This window comes from Anolis carolinensis, chromosome 4 (assembly GCF_035594765.1).
Source record: "Anolis carolinensis isolate JA03-04 chromosome 4, rAnoCar3.1.pri, whole genome shotgun sequence".
In the NCBI taxonomy this organism is placed as follows: domain Eukaryota; kingdom Metazoa; phylum Chordata; class Lepidosauria; order Squamata; family Dactyloidae; genus Anolis; species Anolis carolinensis.
Genome location: NC_085844.1, coordinates 147,751,076 through 147,767,933, shown reverse-complemented (window position 1 = coordinate 147,767,933; position 16,858 = coordinate 147,751,076). Strand labels below are relative to the sequence as shown.

The 16,858-nt window shown below is 37.5% G+C and overlaps 1 protein-coding gene and 2 long non-coding RNA genes across 8 annotated transcripts in view; 2 read left to right on the top strand and 1 right to left on the bottom strand.

Moving 5' to 3' along the window:
• The window catches only part of LOC134298301 (uncharacterized), an 11,254-nt gene extending 4,861 nt beyond the window's left edge, over positions 1 to 6,393 (top strand). The window contains exon 2 of the long non-coding RNA XR_010005310.1: positions 995 to 6,393. This is a non-coding gene — a long non-coding RNA (uncharacterized LOC134298301). The remainder of the gene's footprint in view (positions 1 to 994) is intronic.
• The window catches only part of LOC134298300 (uncharacterized), a 22,043-nt gene extending 5,252 nt beyond the window's left edge, over positions 1 to 16,791 (top strand). Inside the window, exons 2-3 of the long non-coding RNA XR_010005309.1 lie at positions 12,698 to 12,771; positions 16,576 to 16,791. This is a non-coding gene — a long non-coding RNA (uncharacterized LOC134298300). The remainder of the gene's footprint in view (positions 1 to 12,697; positions 12,772 to 16,575) is intronic.
• tlcd4 (TLC domain containing 4) overlaps positions 8,092 to 16,858 on the bottom strand; it is a 42,338-nt gene continuing 33,571 nt past the window's right edge. For all 6 annotated transcript variants that reach the window (XM_008109191.3, XM_008109192.3, XM_008109190.3 and 3 more), the window contains 2 exons: positions 16,785 to 16,858; positions 8,092 to 11,892 (listed from right to left, as the gene is read on the bottom strand). In XM_008109191.3, the coding sequence (XP_008107398.1) occupies positions 11,580 to 11,892; positions 16,785 to 16,858 (387 nt within the window). In that variant the 3' untranslated portion in view covers positions 8,092 to 11,579. The remainder of the gene's footprint in view (positions 11,893 to 16,784) is intronic.

Genomic DNA, 16,858 nt, shown 5'->3' with positions numbered 1-16,858 from the left:
ATGAAATGCTGTTAATCCATTACAGGGGCCTGCCTTCCCCTCCCATTTTTTGTTATGTGTTTTAAATAAGGAAATGTACTTTATAAATAACAAATAATGTAGAAATGCATATTCACATGCAACATTTTTGTTTAAAGATCAACTTTAGAATGGTAGAAGCACAAAGTTGTGGCAAGGCAGCAGAAAGCAAAAGCAAAGAGGTAGAAGCATTATTTTCTTCATACTGTACTCATTTTAGCCTTCTTTCCTCTCATACTGTCTCCCCTTCTCTCTCTTCATGAAACCAAGCATACCAGGAATAAAAACCACACAAAATCAACTAACCTAAAGTTCCTCAAAGAGAACAAGAGCAAAGAGGACAGCAATCTCCCAAAGTGGACAAGAGCATGAGGCACAGAGGCTGCTCCCTTGAAGCCTAAAGCCCTATACTCTGGAACTAGCACTCCTTCTGGTGCTAGCTTTTAACTCAAAATGCAGCTCTTACATCAAAGCAAAACCTGGCCGGGCAACAGGAATGCTCTTAAGTCAAGTTCTGCTGTATAAGGAGAGACTTTGTTAACTCCTCCAGGGAGACAGGTTTTAAGGGATTCAATTGATGCTTTATTTGGTCAGTGCTCGTTTTATTTATTTAGTCAGTGCTAGTTTTTCATTAAGCTTATGAGTGCCTTTTTGTAAGGAATATTGGAAGGGAGTGCCTCATACACTTATAGCCATAGCTTGTAAGGGAAGTTTTTGCATCAGTAGCTGTGACTGCAGCTACGTGGGTCAATGCATTTTTAAGGGAGGAGGATACTACATTGGCCAAATAAAAAGCTGGACACGTGCATTCGGCCTAGAAATGCACAGTACTTTTGCATTACATGATTGGCATTATCTACTTGTGAAAATAAGTAGTGTTATTAGATGAAGATGTCTCCAGACCTCATCCTTTGTGTCTTAAAACTCCGTTTTAAGTTTTTCTTCTCAACTCATAGGCATTTTGTCGTCTCTATAGAGTTCCAGAAGAACTATGGACAGAAGTCCACAACATTGTTCAGGAGGCACCAACAAAGTACGTCCCAAAGAAAAAGAAAACCAAGAAGGCAACATGGTTGTCTGCTGAGACACTGGAAGTAGCCCAAGAAAGAAGGAAGGCGAAAGGAAACAGCAATAAGGGGAGATATGCACAATTAAACACACAATTCCAGAGGCTAGCCAGAAGAGACAAAGAACTATTGTTAAACAAGCAATGCATGGAAGTGGAAGAAGACAACAGAATAGGAAATACAAGAGACCTCTTCCAGAAAATCAGAAACATCGGAGGCAAATTTCAGGCAAAAATGGGCATGATCAAAAACAAAGAGGGCAGGGACCTAACAGAAGCTGAAGAGATCAAGAAAAGGTGGCGAGAATATACAGAAGATCTGTATAGGAAGGATAATAATATATAGCTTTGATGGTGTGGTGAGTGAATTACAACCAGACATCCTGAGGAGTGAGGTTGAATGGGCCTTAAGAAGCATTGCTAATAATAAGGCAGTAGGAAACAACGGTGTCCCAGCTGAGTTGTTTAAAATCTTGGAAGGTGATACTGTCAAGGTGATGTATGCCATATGCCAGCAAATATGAAAAACACAAGATTGGCCATCAGATTGGAAAAAATCAATTTATATCCCCATACCCAAAAAAAGGAAACGCTAAAGAATGCTCAAACTTCCGTACAGTGGCACTTATTTCCCATGCCAGTAAGGTAATGCTCAAGATCCTGCAAAGCAGACTCCAGCAATACATGGAGCGAGAGTTGCCAGATATCCAAGCTGGGTTCAGAAAAGGCAGAGGAACCAGAGACCAAATTGCCAATATCCGCTGGATAATGGAGGAAGCCAGGGAGTTCCAGAAAAACATCTACTTCTGCTTTATTGACTATTCTAAAGCCTTTGACTGTGTGGATCATAATAAACTATGGCATGTTCTTGGTGGTATGGGGATACCAAGTCACCTTGTCTGTCTCCTGAGAAATCTGTATAAAGACCAAGTAGCCACAGTAAGAACAGACCACGGAACAACAGACTGATTCAAGATTGGGAAAGGAGTGCGGCAGGGCTGCAAACTTTCACCCTCCCTATTCAACTTGTACGCAGAACACATTATGCAACGTCCGGGGCTTGACGATTCCAAGGCCGGAGTTAAAATTGCTGGAAGAAACATTAACAATCTTAGGTATGCAGATTATACCACTCTGATGGCCAAAAGTAAGGAAGAGCTGAGGAGCCTTATCACCAAGGTGAAAGAAGAAAGTGCAAAAGCTGGGTTGCAGTTAAACATCAAGAAAACCGAGATCATGGGAACTACACCTATTGATAACTGGCAAATAGAAGGAGAAAGCATGGAGGCAGTGACAGACTTTATATTTCTAGGCGCGAAGATCACTGCAGATGCAGACTGCAGCCAGGAAATCAGAAGACGTTTACTTCTTGGGAGGAGAGCAATGGCCAACCTCGATAAAATAGTGAAAAGCAGAGACATCACACTGGCAGCAAAGGTCCGCATAGTTAAAGCAATGGTATTCCCATAGTAACCTATGGCTGCGAGAGGTGGACCCTAAGGAAGGCTGAGCGAAGGAGGATAAACGCTTTTGAACTCTGGTGCTGGAGGAAAATCCTGAGAGTGCCTTGGACCGCAAGAAGATCCAACCAGTCCATTCTCCAGGAAATAATGCCCGGCTGCTCACTGGAGGGAAGGATATTAGAGGCAAAGTTGAAGTATTTTGGCCACATCATGAGGAGACAGGAAAGCTTGGAAAAGATCATGATGCTGGGGAAAATGGAAGGAAAAAGGAAGAGAGGCCGACCAAGGGCGAGATGGATGGACGGTATCCTTGAAGTGACTGGCTTGACCTTGAAGGAACTGGGGGCGGCGACGGCCGATAGGGAGCTCTGGCCTGGACTGGGCCATGAGATCAGGAAGAGTCGGAAACGACTATGCGACAGAGAGAGAGAGGGAGAAATGATATTCACATTAGCAAAAAACACAGGAAGGAAAGAAGTTTTCTCTATTGGTTCATGTTAAGGAAACACTAAATTGGGTAGACAGTGAATGTGTTGTTACCTAATGAGGAAGGAGGTCTGAGATGGGTTGGTATCTAGCATACTCAATAGTGAGGATTGCTAGAAGTTGCAGCTCAGCATAATATGGAGGGCTTTGTCTGTCCTAAGGCAACATGAAGCAACATGCCAGTAGGCCCTTCACACTATGGAATTACAGTGCTGTTATTCCACTTTAACTGTGATAGTTCAATGGTATGGAATCCTGCCAATTGCAGTTTAGGAAATTGTGACAGAGAACTCTAGTGCCTCATGAAACTACAAAGCCGAGTTGGAGCCAGGGCAATTAAAGGGGACCCATAACACTATAATTCTGTAACATGAATGGGCTCCAGCTTTCCTTACACTTAAGTCTGACTACTAACTTCATCTGCATTAGTGGTCGCAGGAATGTAGGTGACAACACCAAAAGATTGGTTGAACTTCACTAGTTCATTTTGGTAGGTTTTTTAAAAAGCCTTAATTGGCTTGTTTATCTCTGGACATAATTCCAGGAAATGGAACAGAATGCCAGAAAACCATCTGTTATCCTATAACAAGGGTATTCCTTAATATTGTCAAAATATTGGTAGGAAATGTGAAGGCACCCCAACACAACGACGATGATGACTATGACAACAACAAAGCCCACATTCTTTTATCTGTTTTTTTTTAATCTTTAAAAAATCTATTCTGAGTCCCCCAAATTAGTCCCAACACCTCCTGAAAATGGCTAGAAGTGATGGAATTATATTTCTGGTTATCCAAAATGGTGGCCATGGCACAGTTACAGAGGAGTCAAAATACTTACACACACCCCACACACCCCACACACACACACACACACACCTGCCTGGAACATGCCCCCCCCCAACTTCACCCATTCTTTTTTTTTTTTAAGTTAGGAGATAGTGCTATGATCTAATAACCTGCTGATGGAAATCTCCCCAGGAACATTCAAGTGAACAGTAATTATCATCTCTCTTTGTTTTGTTTCAACATACACACACAATGTATATACACAGAATATAGAAGGAGAAAATCACAGTACTGTAATTCTTTCTTTCAGTTGAAACATTTATAATGGGATCTCAATGTGTGGCTGTCTGCTTTCATTATCTTTAATGTTCTTACTGCTGTTTACTGCTTTTTCTGCTTATTACGTTTCTTTCTGATGCTGCTTTTTTGCAATTTTTATGTTTTTCTTCATTATTTTAGTTTGATTCCTTATTATTAGCTTTTCTGTAAACATTCATTTAGAAAGCTGGAACAGAAATGATTCCATGTAATATATAAATAACATAAATTGCTTTGACAGTTGCACTGAGGGGAGTATGAATTCAAAATGTTCTGCTCCTGGGCCATGAGACAAATATGCATCAATTAACACAAAAACTCGAGATGCCTTTATGTCCTAGAAGGTACAGTTTATATGCCACATTTGTGGTGCATACATAGTCACCCAAGTGGTTTAAAGGGGGCATTTATAGTCAGCTTTGGAAGTTCGGGAGATATTTTCTCTATTTAGAGAGTCTGAAAAGAAATTAAATAAATTGTACATTACATTGCATGACATAACAATGCTCAAAAGTCCAGAAAATAAGCACCATCAATACATTGCTTCTTAAAAGAACAGTCAAACCCTCACATTTGCTGGGATTAGGAGCACAGGACCACTATGAAAGTGAAAAACTGCAAATAAAAATAGTTATTACCACCAAAGATAATACTTCTCTAGGATTCTGGATCCTCCAGCATGGTTCTATGGTCGACTTCAGCCAGATAGCCATGAGATTTATAGAGAAGTTGACCACAGAAGGATCTAGAAGGAGCATTTTAATCAAATCCGCAAAAGTTAAATTCACAAATGTGAAAGGCCGATTATCAGCTACATTTAAACAGTAGGATTTCAAACTCTACAGCAAGCCCACACATTTTTTAAAAAACAAAAAGACTGTCACGAAATCCTTAAATTACTTAAAGGAAGCCAGTTTCTCTAAAATAGTTGTAGGTGGCAATTCTGAGCAGCCTTTTTATCAGATTGCACTGTTAACCTCTGATATGGCAATTGCATTCTCTCCTTTAGCAGTGGAAAACAAGTGGTCCTCCAGATGCTGTTGAATAACAAATCCCAGCAGTACACCATAGTCCATGAAAAAAAACTTTATCAAATACTGGGAGCCACAATCCATCAACAGGAGAGTCACATGATTTCCATCACTAGTCTATAGGAATATGGAAACTGTGAACACATAAGAGATAATGTCACAATCCTGACTGATGCACACATATAGGTCTGTCCTGACCCTTGGTTTGTCATCCCAGACTCAAATGGATACCAACATTTGAGTCATGGATGACATTTGTTTATATAGAGAATTTCCTTAATATTTGTTTATACATCTTAGGTAGTGATGATGGTAATGGAGATATACATATACTTCCCTCCCCATTAGCTTACAATATCAGAAGAAAAATCCATGGAGAAAAGCTACAGCTACTTCATCCATACATCTGTCTTGATCTTAAAATCACCCCACACCTACTCTATACATGATTAGATAATCTCTAGGTTGAAACCCAGGATCGTCAATTCCCATACCAAAGAACCATATTTATTTTAAAAATAAAATCTTGTAATGACTATGTATAAACTTATCCTTACTTAACATGATGGATTTAGCTGTTTTACTGAATACAGTACACTTTAATGAAAAAATGAGGAAAAATGTTGATTTCTTTCTTTATTCTTATTTACCAATGCCTTGAATATACATGCAACTTATTGCTTAGACATTATTGCAGTTACCTGACAAAATCAGCCTACATAAAGATATACAGAGAGAAAGGTTTTCAAATATTGGTGAAGCATAAATTCGTTTCAATTACTCTTGTTACAAACAATATTAAAGAATAACCTAACAGAGGGGAACTTCTTACTAAAGTTAGAAAATGGCTCAACCACTGTAATCAACAGTACTGCCCCAACTTCTTGTGCCATTATCACCAGAGGGTATCAACTTAGTACTGTTGCATGCTTTTGATTCAGCGTATTAAGATTCACAGTTAACATCTTCATTCCTTGCATTGTTTTCATCAAACTTTGTGCTTAGATTTAATCAGGCCTCTTATCTTGGAATCTGTTGTACCACTTTTTAAGACGGACTTCACAAGTCAGCAGGGCATCCCATTGTACTCATTTTATTTTTGTGAACTGAAATAAAATCTTTTAAAAGCTAAGGTTGATGATGCAGAATATATGCTGCCTGGTATACTTGGTATCTTATTAAACATGCATTTGAAAGGAATAAGATGTGTTTGGATCACATTTATGAAGACATTAAATACCAAATTTAGGCATGAGTAGTAGTGGTTTTTTAAAAAGGAAACACTCCATTTCCTTTGTCACAATATCTGCCTTATTTTATTTAGAGGCAGGGTAAATTTATACCTGATGCCAGAGTTCCATAATCCAATCTTCCAACATATTTTTCTGTTACAAAAGCAATTGATTCAAGAGCTTGTTTTTGAATGGCAGCTGTCACAATCCACAGTAAGCATCGTAGGAGGAGGGGATTTTAATAGCTTTCTAAAGCTTGGTCAGATCCACATCAGGCCCATTTATATGATGGAGATCACCAGATCTGATAAATCCAAATGTAAAACCTATATGTTTTCCACCTAGCGCAAATAGTACCTATAATAGGCATGAGGGTGTAATATTCATCTGGAAAACAACACGGAGAAAGAATTTCTTTTATTCCAGTTCAGAGTCCATGTATCATTTGTTAAGGAAAAGATGTTAGAAATTCCAACAATGGAGTGTGCATTGTATCTACTTTGACACACAATAGGTCCTAGATAGGTCTGACAAAGAAACATAATATCAAATGCTTGGACACAAAAATATGGATTACATGTCAGATATTCGTGGCTTTTGTATTTCACAAGTGTCTATGTCAAGGACATCAAATGATCCCACTGCAATCCTAGGCTTTGTTTGGATATACTGTTGCTAGATTACTAGGAGCAGTATGAAATTATCTGGTTCTGCACCAGAGGTTTGATATCTGCCTTGCAACTGTAATGGTTTTATAAAAACAAGGGGTGCTTCAAAACAGCTCCTTCCACAATCAGTCAAGGATATCTTTTGTTTTATTCTGCAGTTCTAAATGCTTTAAGGAAGACAAACCTATTTAAGCAGTGAGGTCAAATTTTACAATGTTTCAAAGGATTTTCATTTCAGTAAATAAGTGAGGTTCAAATAATTTCCTTGTGCACATGAAGAAATTGTGACTCTTGCGTAAGATTGTACTCTCCGCTTCCGCCATCACAAAGAAAGTGCAGCCATCACACGTCCATTTTCAAACTCAGCTTCAAAGGTAGTTACCTGGTGTTATGCTAGGCTTCTAAGGGCCAAACTACACATTAACACTAAAAGCAAAACATATAGCTATGTTTGGGTTGGGGGAGAACTAAACAGGGGAAGACAATTTGGATTGCAGTATGTGTGGAAGGGATGTGAAATCTCTCTGCCAAAAATCTCTTCACCATTACTCTGCCAAAAAAAGTATCACCCACAGCATGGTGATCAATATTAGGATAGTACACACTTAAACACAGCCCTCTTAAAAGCATGCAATTAGTTGCATTATTTTTAGTATCATGGCCATTATTTTTCTGGGACCATACATCTTTTATCTTGCAGCCTTTTCTCCAAATAGAGTATGATCTCCATATCCACAGAGTTCCTAGACATGGCATGAAAGGACAAAAATGTAGATAATAGTAAAATGAAATGTGAACAGCCATATACAGACCTATTATCACACTTAACTATCCCTGACCATTACCAAATCATTTGCTGAATGCACATTATAATCCTCATTAGATTTAAAATACATATTTCAAAACTAGAATAAGATGATAGGATTATAGAAGAAACTACATAAATACTTCAAATAATGGTCAGTGTTTCAGGAACCCAACTTCTTTGTAAGAGAGCAGTTATATAAAAAAGATCTTAAACTGAAATAAAGAAATGCTTTTATTTACAAATTAAATAAATGAATAAATAAAATCAAGCAGGCTACAAGCTTATGTATCTTGCACTTTCCAATTAAAATAATACATTCTGCAACCTTCCAAAATAAAGGTATTTTAAATTCTTAATATAGAGACAGAAGGACAAACTAAATATATTAAGTGCAATCCTATGAATACTTACTCAGGTATAAACCTCATTGAATTCAACAGTTTTTGTCATAGGTAAGTATAAGATTGCCTTTTTTAATGGAGTGGAAAAAATACAAGAGCACAAACGTGAACATTTAATATTACCTGATGTTGATTTAATACCCATGAATTGCAGTAACTCCAAAGAAGGGAGACTTAACATGCTGAAATTGATCCCAATATTATGCAGAATCTAAATGACTTTTGTGGATGAAAATCCATGTCACTCGTATTATTTTTAAGCTTGAAGAGTCTGAGAGCAAAAACCTAGGAGAAGACCTTCTAAGAAACCTCTTCAGAAACCACATAATTTGTCACTGTTGAAGAAATTAAATATCCTATTTACAATGAACATAAAATAGTTTGCTTTTTAAGTTATTATTGAAAAAAGACTGAAATATTTTGAATGGTAACTTCACCCCAACAAAGAAGTAAAAAACACACTTAGAAGTGAGCCACCCAGCAAACAAGTTGGAACAGTGGCCAGATCACCCAGTTGTCAAATGCTTAGCTATGGGTCCTTATTGTGCTAGTACGTCCCTGTACTTCCCTATGAAACAGAACAAGACTTCACTTTGTAACCTAGCTATTTTCTGAGAGAGAAAAAAAAATCTTTAGCAGAAACGTGAGCCCTTCACTTGTGGGTTTCCATAGTGCCGGGACAATACAGCCCCCCCCCCCCCCCCCCGTGACTCTCTGCTTTGAGAAGTTGCTGGAGGCCTAGATAAGGACACCTTGAGAAATGTCTATGTTCTCTATTGTATACTGGGACCACAAGTCATTTATTTTACTGGTGTTCCGAATTATCCACAGTTTTCAGTAGCTGCAATTCATCTTGGAATGTATCCTCTGTAGATACAAGGGTCTTACTTTAACAGCTTTAACATTTGGTCACTATTTTAACTTAATTAAGATCACAAACCACTATTTAGTTCTGTCTCAGTGATGGAATAAAAAGTAACTAATTCATGGATAACAAATGTGTCAGGCACTTTGCAATCAAAATGAACAAATCAAAGGGGACTAACCAGTACCCAAGCTTAGCCTATACATTTGTTGTTTGTTAACAACTTCCCCATTTTCATCTAAACAAATTACAAGTGTTTATTTAGATTTTGTATTTTTAGGCTTTTTGACACACACAAAGGCTTGGCAGGAAAAAAAATGGCTTATAATTACAAAAAAACAAAATAAAATATTTGTTTAGTTCACACATGCACATATATCACTTGATCTCTCACCATTTAAAGACTCATAGCTAAGTGTATAAAGTACACAAACAGTGTCATAAGAAACACCTTATTTGTGGTCTTTAAGTCAATACATAATATGCTTCTGTCGCCAAGTGATGAAAATGCATCTCTGAACACAGCTAATGCTACTATATTAATACATAAGATATGAGAATACTAATGTAAAGAAAAATGAATGGTCATGACAATCTATGTAATTTCATTGAACAGGAAGCAATCACTCTAATCTGGCAAACATGACATTGTTTAACAAGCTATAAAGAAATATAAATACAGTAAGAAAGAGGAAAATTTGCCCTTCATAGTAATTCCTTCTTTAAACCCATATTATCTAGAAGCCATGGGCATATAGGTCTTAGAAAAGGAACAGTAAGAAGAAATCACACAATAGAGACATGAAATTATTTCTGGACAAAACACAGGAATTCAGCCTGTTCTCTACAATGTTCCTGCTTATTTCTATAGAAATGTGAAAATTAACACATTAGCAGCAAGTTATGACACACGTTATTTAAAACATTAAGACAAATGGCACATTAGGTGAACATTTGATTCAAGATACAGCTCAAGAATCGAGTAAAAAATAAAATAGGCTTGAGATCATGACAGTAGAGAGTGTTTAAAATCAGTGTAAACAAATAAGAGTCAGTTGTCGGTTTTTCTTACAAATATTTTCTTTTCACTTAGTTATATCAAATAGTGTCACTGGATACAACCCTAAAGAGCAAACCTCTGCCATTTGGTAAAATCCCATTTTTATCCTCCTTCAAGTGTTAGATCCAATAGCTTTGCCCTTACAAGGCATTATGACATCAAACTAAGCTGTTATTTATGCTACTTGAGCCAACAGAACGACACAGCTTCTTGTACTTTTCCTTTAAGAGTAACATTAGACATATCACTCTCATTGAAAAGTCAAGAGCTAGATGACTTTGATATTTCTCTCTAACTGTTGTATCAATGTATCAATGTATCAGCTTTGCAGAATTGCTCTAATACAAAATTAAAAATTGCATCTATGATTTTATTAAGGATTTTTCCATTTGATGAGGCAATTTCTTATTTCTCAGTTTGCTTTGGAGAAGAGAGAGCAGAATGGCAATGAAAATAAATAACAAGTTATGCATTTCTTAGCTTCAGTGGTTCTTATGACAATTCACATATTCCAAACAGATTAATGCCTTCTTTCCTTCACCAATGTACACTCCACAAAAAAAAACTACATAGTGATATGACAATGCACTAAAAACATATAAGGTCCCAATAATCATGAAAGGGGAAGGAACACTGATACAAGAAACTGCTCGTTTCTATACTGTTTATCATGCTAACATGTAGTAGAATTCAGATATAGAGGGGAGCGAGAGCTGAAAACAACTCGTCATTCTTTATGTACAGTAAGAGTTAGTACGAGTAATTGGCCTTTAAAAAGAAACCTCAAATTCTACACATTTATGTAAAATGTATATGTTTATGTAAATCCCGAAGGTCATGTGCATGCATATAAGGCAGCAGAAAATGCAGTAAAAGATTATAGATTCAAAGCAAATTACTTGCAAAAATGTAAAAAAGTTGACAAAAGATGAAGCCTCAGTTATGAATATCAAACATTAAGAAAGCAGAAGAACATGCCAGGAAAGCTGCTGTATTAGCAGAACGTAAACCAAAGATCCTGACATTCACAGGCATTAAAAACACATCAGTCTAAGAAACCTGAGTGAAAATTCCTAGGAACAGTGTGCTAGAAGAGTTTGTTCCTTTGCAGGTTCATTTGTCTACTAAGTGCTTAGACCACACTGCTAGGATCAGTGTATACAGCGTGTTGTTGTTTCCCATTCCACATAATGCAAGTCTTCCAATGCAGTGGCCCTGTGCGCCAAGGCCACGGGGTTAAGGGGAGGGCTAAATTCAAAAGAGGTAATACCTTATGTCCTTAAAAGGAGCTTTTTTATGTCAAAAGTTCCCATTGTTTTTTCAATGTACCCAAAGGTGCTCTAGTATAGATATGTAGATATAGATATGAAGTCTTCTAGTCAGATTTGCCATTCTTAAGAGCTTTGGATCTTTGTCCAATAAGACGGAGAACTTTGCAACAACCCCTTGTAATTTTGACCATCCACATTAAGTTCATGGCATCCAAGACAAAGCAGGAAGAAAACCAGGCACACTGAGCTGCGAATCCCAATCGGTAGAAAGCTTCTGTTCCCAACTCAGCGTAAACATTGGCGTAATAAATTGGCATGATTATGATTCTCGCCAGGAAGAATGCAATTGTCATTAGTACTCCATTGATGATATTGAATTTTGAATCCTTGGGGTAGCACAGAACTTCAAGAAACCATCTACAAAACAGAAAAGATTAAAAGAAATCAAATCAAGATATTTTTTAAAGAAAAATAGGTTGACTGCACACCCAACAAACATAGTTTGAGATCTGGAAAAAAGAATCACCTCAATAGGAACCTCAGTTTTGAATTTGAATTTTATTATAGAATTATTTTAAGTACTTTCAGGCAGCTAAAAGCCTTCAAAGTAGTTTTAAAAAATGCATTGAGATTTGCTAATACGAATTGTAATCAGATACACAGTGAATATGCAGTGTCATTTCTTACAACAGTAATACATTTTATAAAGTACTCTAACAAATGTGTGGCTTTTTAATGTTATCTTTATCTAATGAGCAAATTCAAATTAAAGGAATCACAATAATGAGGAAGTGTCCATGAATGAAACCACTAAATGAGTTTTCAGAAAAGTACAGCTTTCCGTCATTCTACCTATTGCGGACAATGCTGAGAGATGATGGGAGTCGCAATGTGATCACCATCTAAAAGGCCACAACTTTACTGTCCCTCCTCTGAACAATTCAGAGTACAAACTGTTCAACATAATCCCATTTTAGCCTGCACAAATAGACAGGGCTGGAAAATAAAAACAGAAAGATTCATCTTGGGAAGGGAATAGAATCCAGTAATAGGGGTAAGGAAGGGCAAAAATAAGGCCAACCCTCATAACATAAGAATCTGCTCTACAGTATTTGTTTTCCCTGATGATGTGTGGGAAGATGAGAGGAGTTTTTGGCACGGATATGGCATTCCCCATGTTATGCTATACTCTCACATACTTTCTCCTTTTTGGCTTAACTAGAACTACATGTGATGAAGTCATAGGAGGACCTGAGCAGCCAAGCTATCCACACTGGACTTCACATTGGCTTAGAGGTAAAGCAACGCAGTAGCAAAGAAGGCCTATGTGGGATTTAATTCAAATTTGTTCACACAAAGTCTCATTTACACACAAGCAAGGTTCCCCAGGAAACTGCAAGTAGCTTACAGTACAAATCACTTATTCTTCATATATGCATGTCATCTGTTTAAACATTCATTATAAGTACCACAGTTCCTATGAAACAATCTTCCTATTAGAATTACCCAACATTCAGGAAGGAAGGAAGGAAGCTTAGATTTAGTTTAGGTTGGCATGTCAAACTTTTTATAATTTCTGTTGCCAATCTGAGAAAAATGCTTGGATTGTTTACAGAGGTCACTGAGTTCAGAAGTTAAAAATACAACTGAACAAGATAGATTGGGTGTTTTCTTTTTGTTAATGATATAAACAGACACATACATGTATGCCAGCATTATCAGCAATTTACACTACTGGCAATCTGGTTTTCTTCAAATTTAATGAATGTACACATTCAAGCTGATAGGACAACAGATCCTTCAGTCTAATAATGCGGCCATTCTCTGCAAACATTTTTGTCAAACAAAGAATCCACTTATTCTTTGCTTCAAACGAGGAACTTGTCCTTTTTCATTGAGAAGGTTTCTTATCTCCATCTAAAATTCCTGGAACGAGATATGACAGGGTGAAAAGTAATTTGCATTCAGTAGAACTTGCATAAGATCAGAGCCAAACTTTTCTTTCATGATCTTTCTGCACATGGGGATGTGGATTTGTTGACTATTCATTTATGTAGGTGCCATCCTAGGGGTTCTTTTATCATGATAAAATGATAAAATACAGCTCTTACTTCAAAGAAGCTACTGTCAACAGGATGTCGCCTTTCTCTGCTGAGCTGTTTCATTAATTCATGTTTTGGCTACAATGCGACCTTAAGTTCATAGCATGAAAGCCTCTGCCCTGTGGTTTCATCTCACACAGTGCCAGAGAACATCACTACCACCTCCAGAGAAGAGCCAGCTGCACAGCTGTTTACCTCACAAGTGCTGTCCCAACCGCAAGACAATGTCATAGCCAAAGTTCATCCTGTCTAGCTTAAGAGATTTCAGATGTTTCCTTTGAATCATATGAAAATGGCATACAACATTTCTAGCATTGAAATCGCTGCCCTGTGAGAACCACTGCAATGGTTCCTTCATGGCAAATGCCCCAATGTCACAAATATACAAGGGTTGAATGAAAAGTAATGCCTCCACCTTCGTAACTCCTGAATAGATGGCAGTACTGGTATGCGGCAGGTACTGGCTTGTTCAGTAGACTCTCCTCTACAGTTCCATTTGGCGGGAAGCCTTAGCATTGAATGGTTGTGTTGTTAAAATGCGAAGTATGGAACCCTGTGCAGACAGTCGGTCAATACAACTTAAGCAACGTGCAGTCATTGAATTCTTGACAGCAGAAGGTGTCACCCCAAAGGGGATTCATCAGAGAATGCAAGCTGTTTATGGTGATTGTGTTGATGTGAGTACTGTGTGTCTTTCGGCAAATAAGTTTAAAGATGTAGAGGTGGGAACATCTGACTTCCGTGACAAACAAAGAGTTGGATGTCCTGTGACAGCAACCACCGAGTTTCACAAGCAAAAGGTTGACAGATTGATTCAGGATGATCGTCGTATCACTCAGAGAGAAATTTCAAGCATAATCAGCATTTCACAAGAACGTGTGGGTCACATTATTACTTTGCTTGGCTATGAGAAGATCTGTGCATGATGGATACTGTGAGACGCTAGTTGCAGAAATAGAGTGTCAACTTCTTCCGTGACGGCTTCAGAAAACTTGTTCATTGTTGGCATAAATGTATCCAATTGTCTTGTGATTATGTGGAAAAGTGAATAGTGGTAGTTAAAGAGCATATTCTAAGGATTATTTCTGCGCTTGATTTATTAAAATATTCCCATTCGAACCCAAGTAACGAAGGTGGAGGCATTACTTTTCATTCAACCCTCATAATATCGTTAACAGGCCTCACTTTCAGAAAAATCAATTAAATTATATATGCTATTATTATTCCATTGCACAACAGAGAAAGCAAGCAAACACAAATAGTACAACTTGAACAGAGCATCATTGCCCTTCACCCGAAGGCAATAAAAGCTGCTGTATCTTTTGGTGCCGACACCACAGACTGTAGGAAGATGACAACACCAGGGAATACTAAAACAACTGGCTTCTTAAGTCTTAAAAAGAAATGCAAGTGCTGCTGCATCTAAAAATATCTGCAGTTAAAAGAGAGTGCAGATATGAATTATTCACAATAATTAAAAGAATGAGTTAACACCTTCAAATTCTAAGCAGACAGAGCAAAATTTGATGCAAAAATTTGTCTATTTAAATACAGAAATAGCATCTATAGTTACTATCTATAATCAATTAATACTGAACAAGGTGCATATGGTTATACAGAATATGGTTCCACACATAGGTAAGGTAAAGGTTTCCCCTGACGTTAAGTCCAGTCATGTCTGACTCTGGGGGTTGGTCTCATCTCCATTTCTAAGCCAAAGAGCCGGCATTGTCTGTAGACACCTCCAAGGTCATGTGGCCAGCATGACTGCATGGAGCGCCGTTACCTTCCTGCCAGAGCGGTACCTATTGATCTACTCACATTGGCATGTTTTTGAACTGCTAGGTTGGCAGGAACTGGAGCTAAGAGCGGCCGCTTCCGCTGCTCCCGGGGTTTGAACCTGGGACCTTTCAGTCTCCAGCTCAGTGCTTTAACGCACTTCGCCACCGGGGTTCCACACATACTCTTCATTTTATAAAACATACAGAAACATTTCTAACTAAGGTTTGGCAACCTAACTTTTTAAGAAAGTTTGTTGGCCTTACTCATAACAGGAAAAGCAGCAGTGTTCAGCAAGATATTGTTTTGACTTAAGATTTTGACAAACACCTTTGATGTATTTGAGATACTACTGTAGTGACAATGTTTAGGATAGAACACCACTGGACAAGGAGTCTGGGGTTGGGATACACATTGCCAAAGATTAGGATAATAATAGGTGAAAGCCCAGCTTTCCCACAGAAAAACCAAAGTGTACATCACACAATGTCCATCAAGTGTAGAACCCTGGTCTCTGTAGAGGTGCAGGATTTTGCTACAGGCAGTGACATCAGATAAGTGAAGATATCTCAGCTCTCAGATTTCACTGGATCCAAACACAGTTATAATAAGAGCAGATCCCCTGAGATCAGTTACAATTAGGTCAGTTATGACTAATTTAAGTCCTGTTAATTATAACGGGTCAAGTATGATTCAAGTTTCAAACCATTCTACTGAATCCTGTGTTGGGGAAAGGGTTGGTTGGATCTATATAAAATAAATAAATAAACTTATTATGGCCAGCATGCCATAACCGTATTTTTAAAGTATTTTAATTAGTGTTAAAATGTTTTCCCATATTTTAGAATGAATGAATGTCACACTGCAATATCAAAATATGCTACAATTTTGTTCATTTTTAAATCACAGCCTTATTGTATAATGCTATAAATCTACAATAGAAAATATTATTTTATTGTTACAACACCATAATGATAAATTTTAAATGTTTTTTAAATGTTAATGTTAATGATATTTCATTAATGTAGTCAGTAGCAGTGTCCAAAATAGACCTTTAAACATTATTTGTCCCATAGGATCACAATGTTCTTCCACTGTATCATTCTTTCATTGAAAATAATCTGAAGTATTTTAGCAGAAATTGAAAATGTATAGAGACATAGCACTGTCACAAATATTATGGTCCATGTGTATTGACCTTCTCTTTTCACTCTAACAGATACAGCAAGAACATAGCAAAATGGACGCACATAAAAAGACCAACATTCCCAGTGGAGGGAAAAGTCTCTTGCAATTCTTCTTGCAGTTTACAACAAAATTGGGTGTGCAAAGAGTCATTTTGCTGACCCAGTCAACAACACTGAACTATACCCTTGCAAGGCAAAAAGCAACATATAGACATTTATGAATATAAGAAAAGTCACTTACCGCTGATTCACAAAAGGGGTAGAAAATTCTGCAAGCAGACGAAAATTGGCAAAATATGCCAACAATCCCCATCG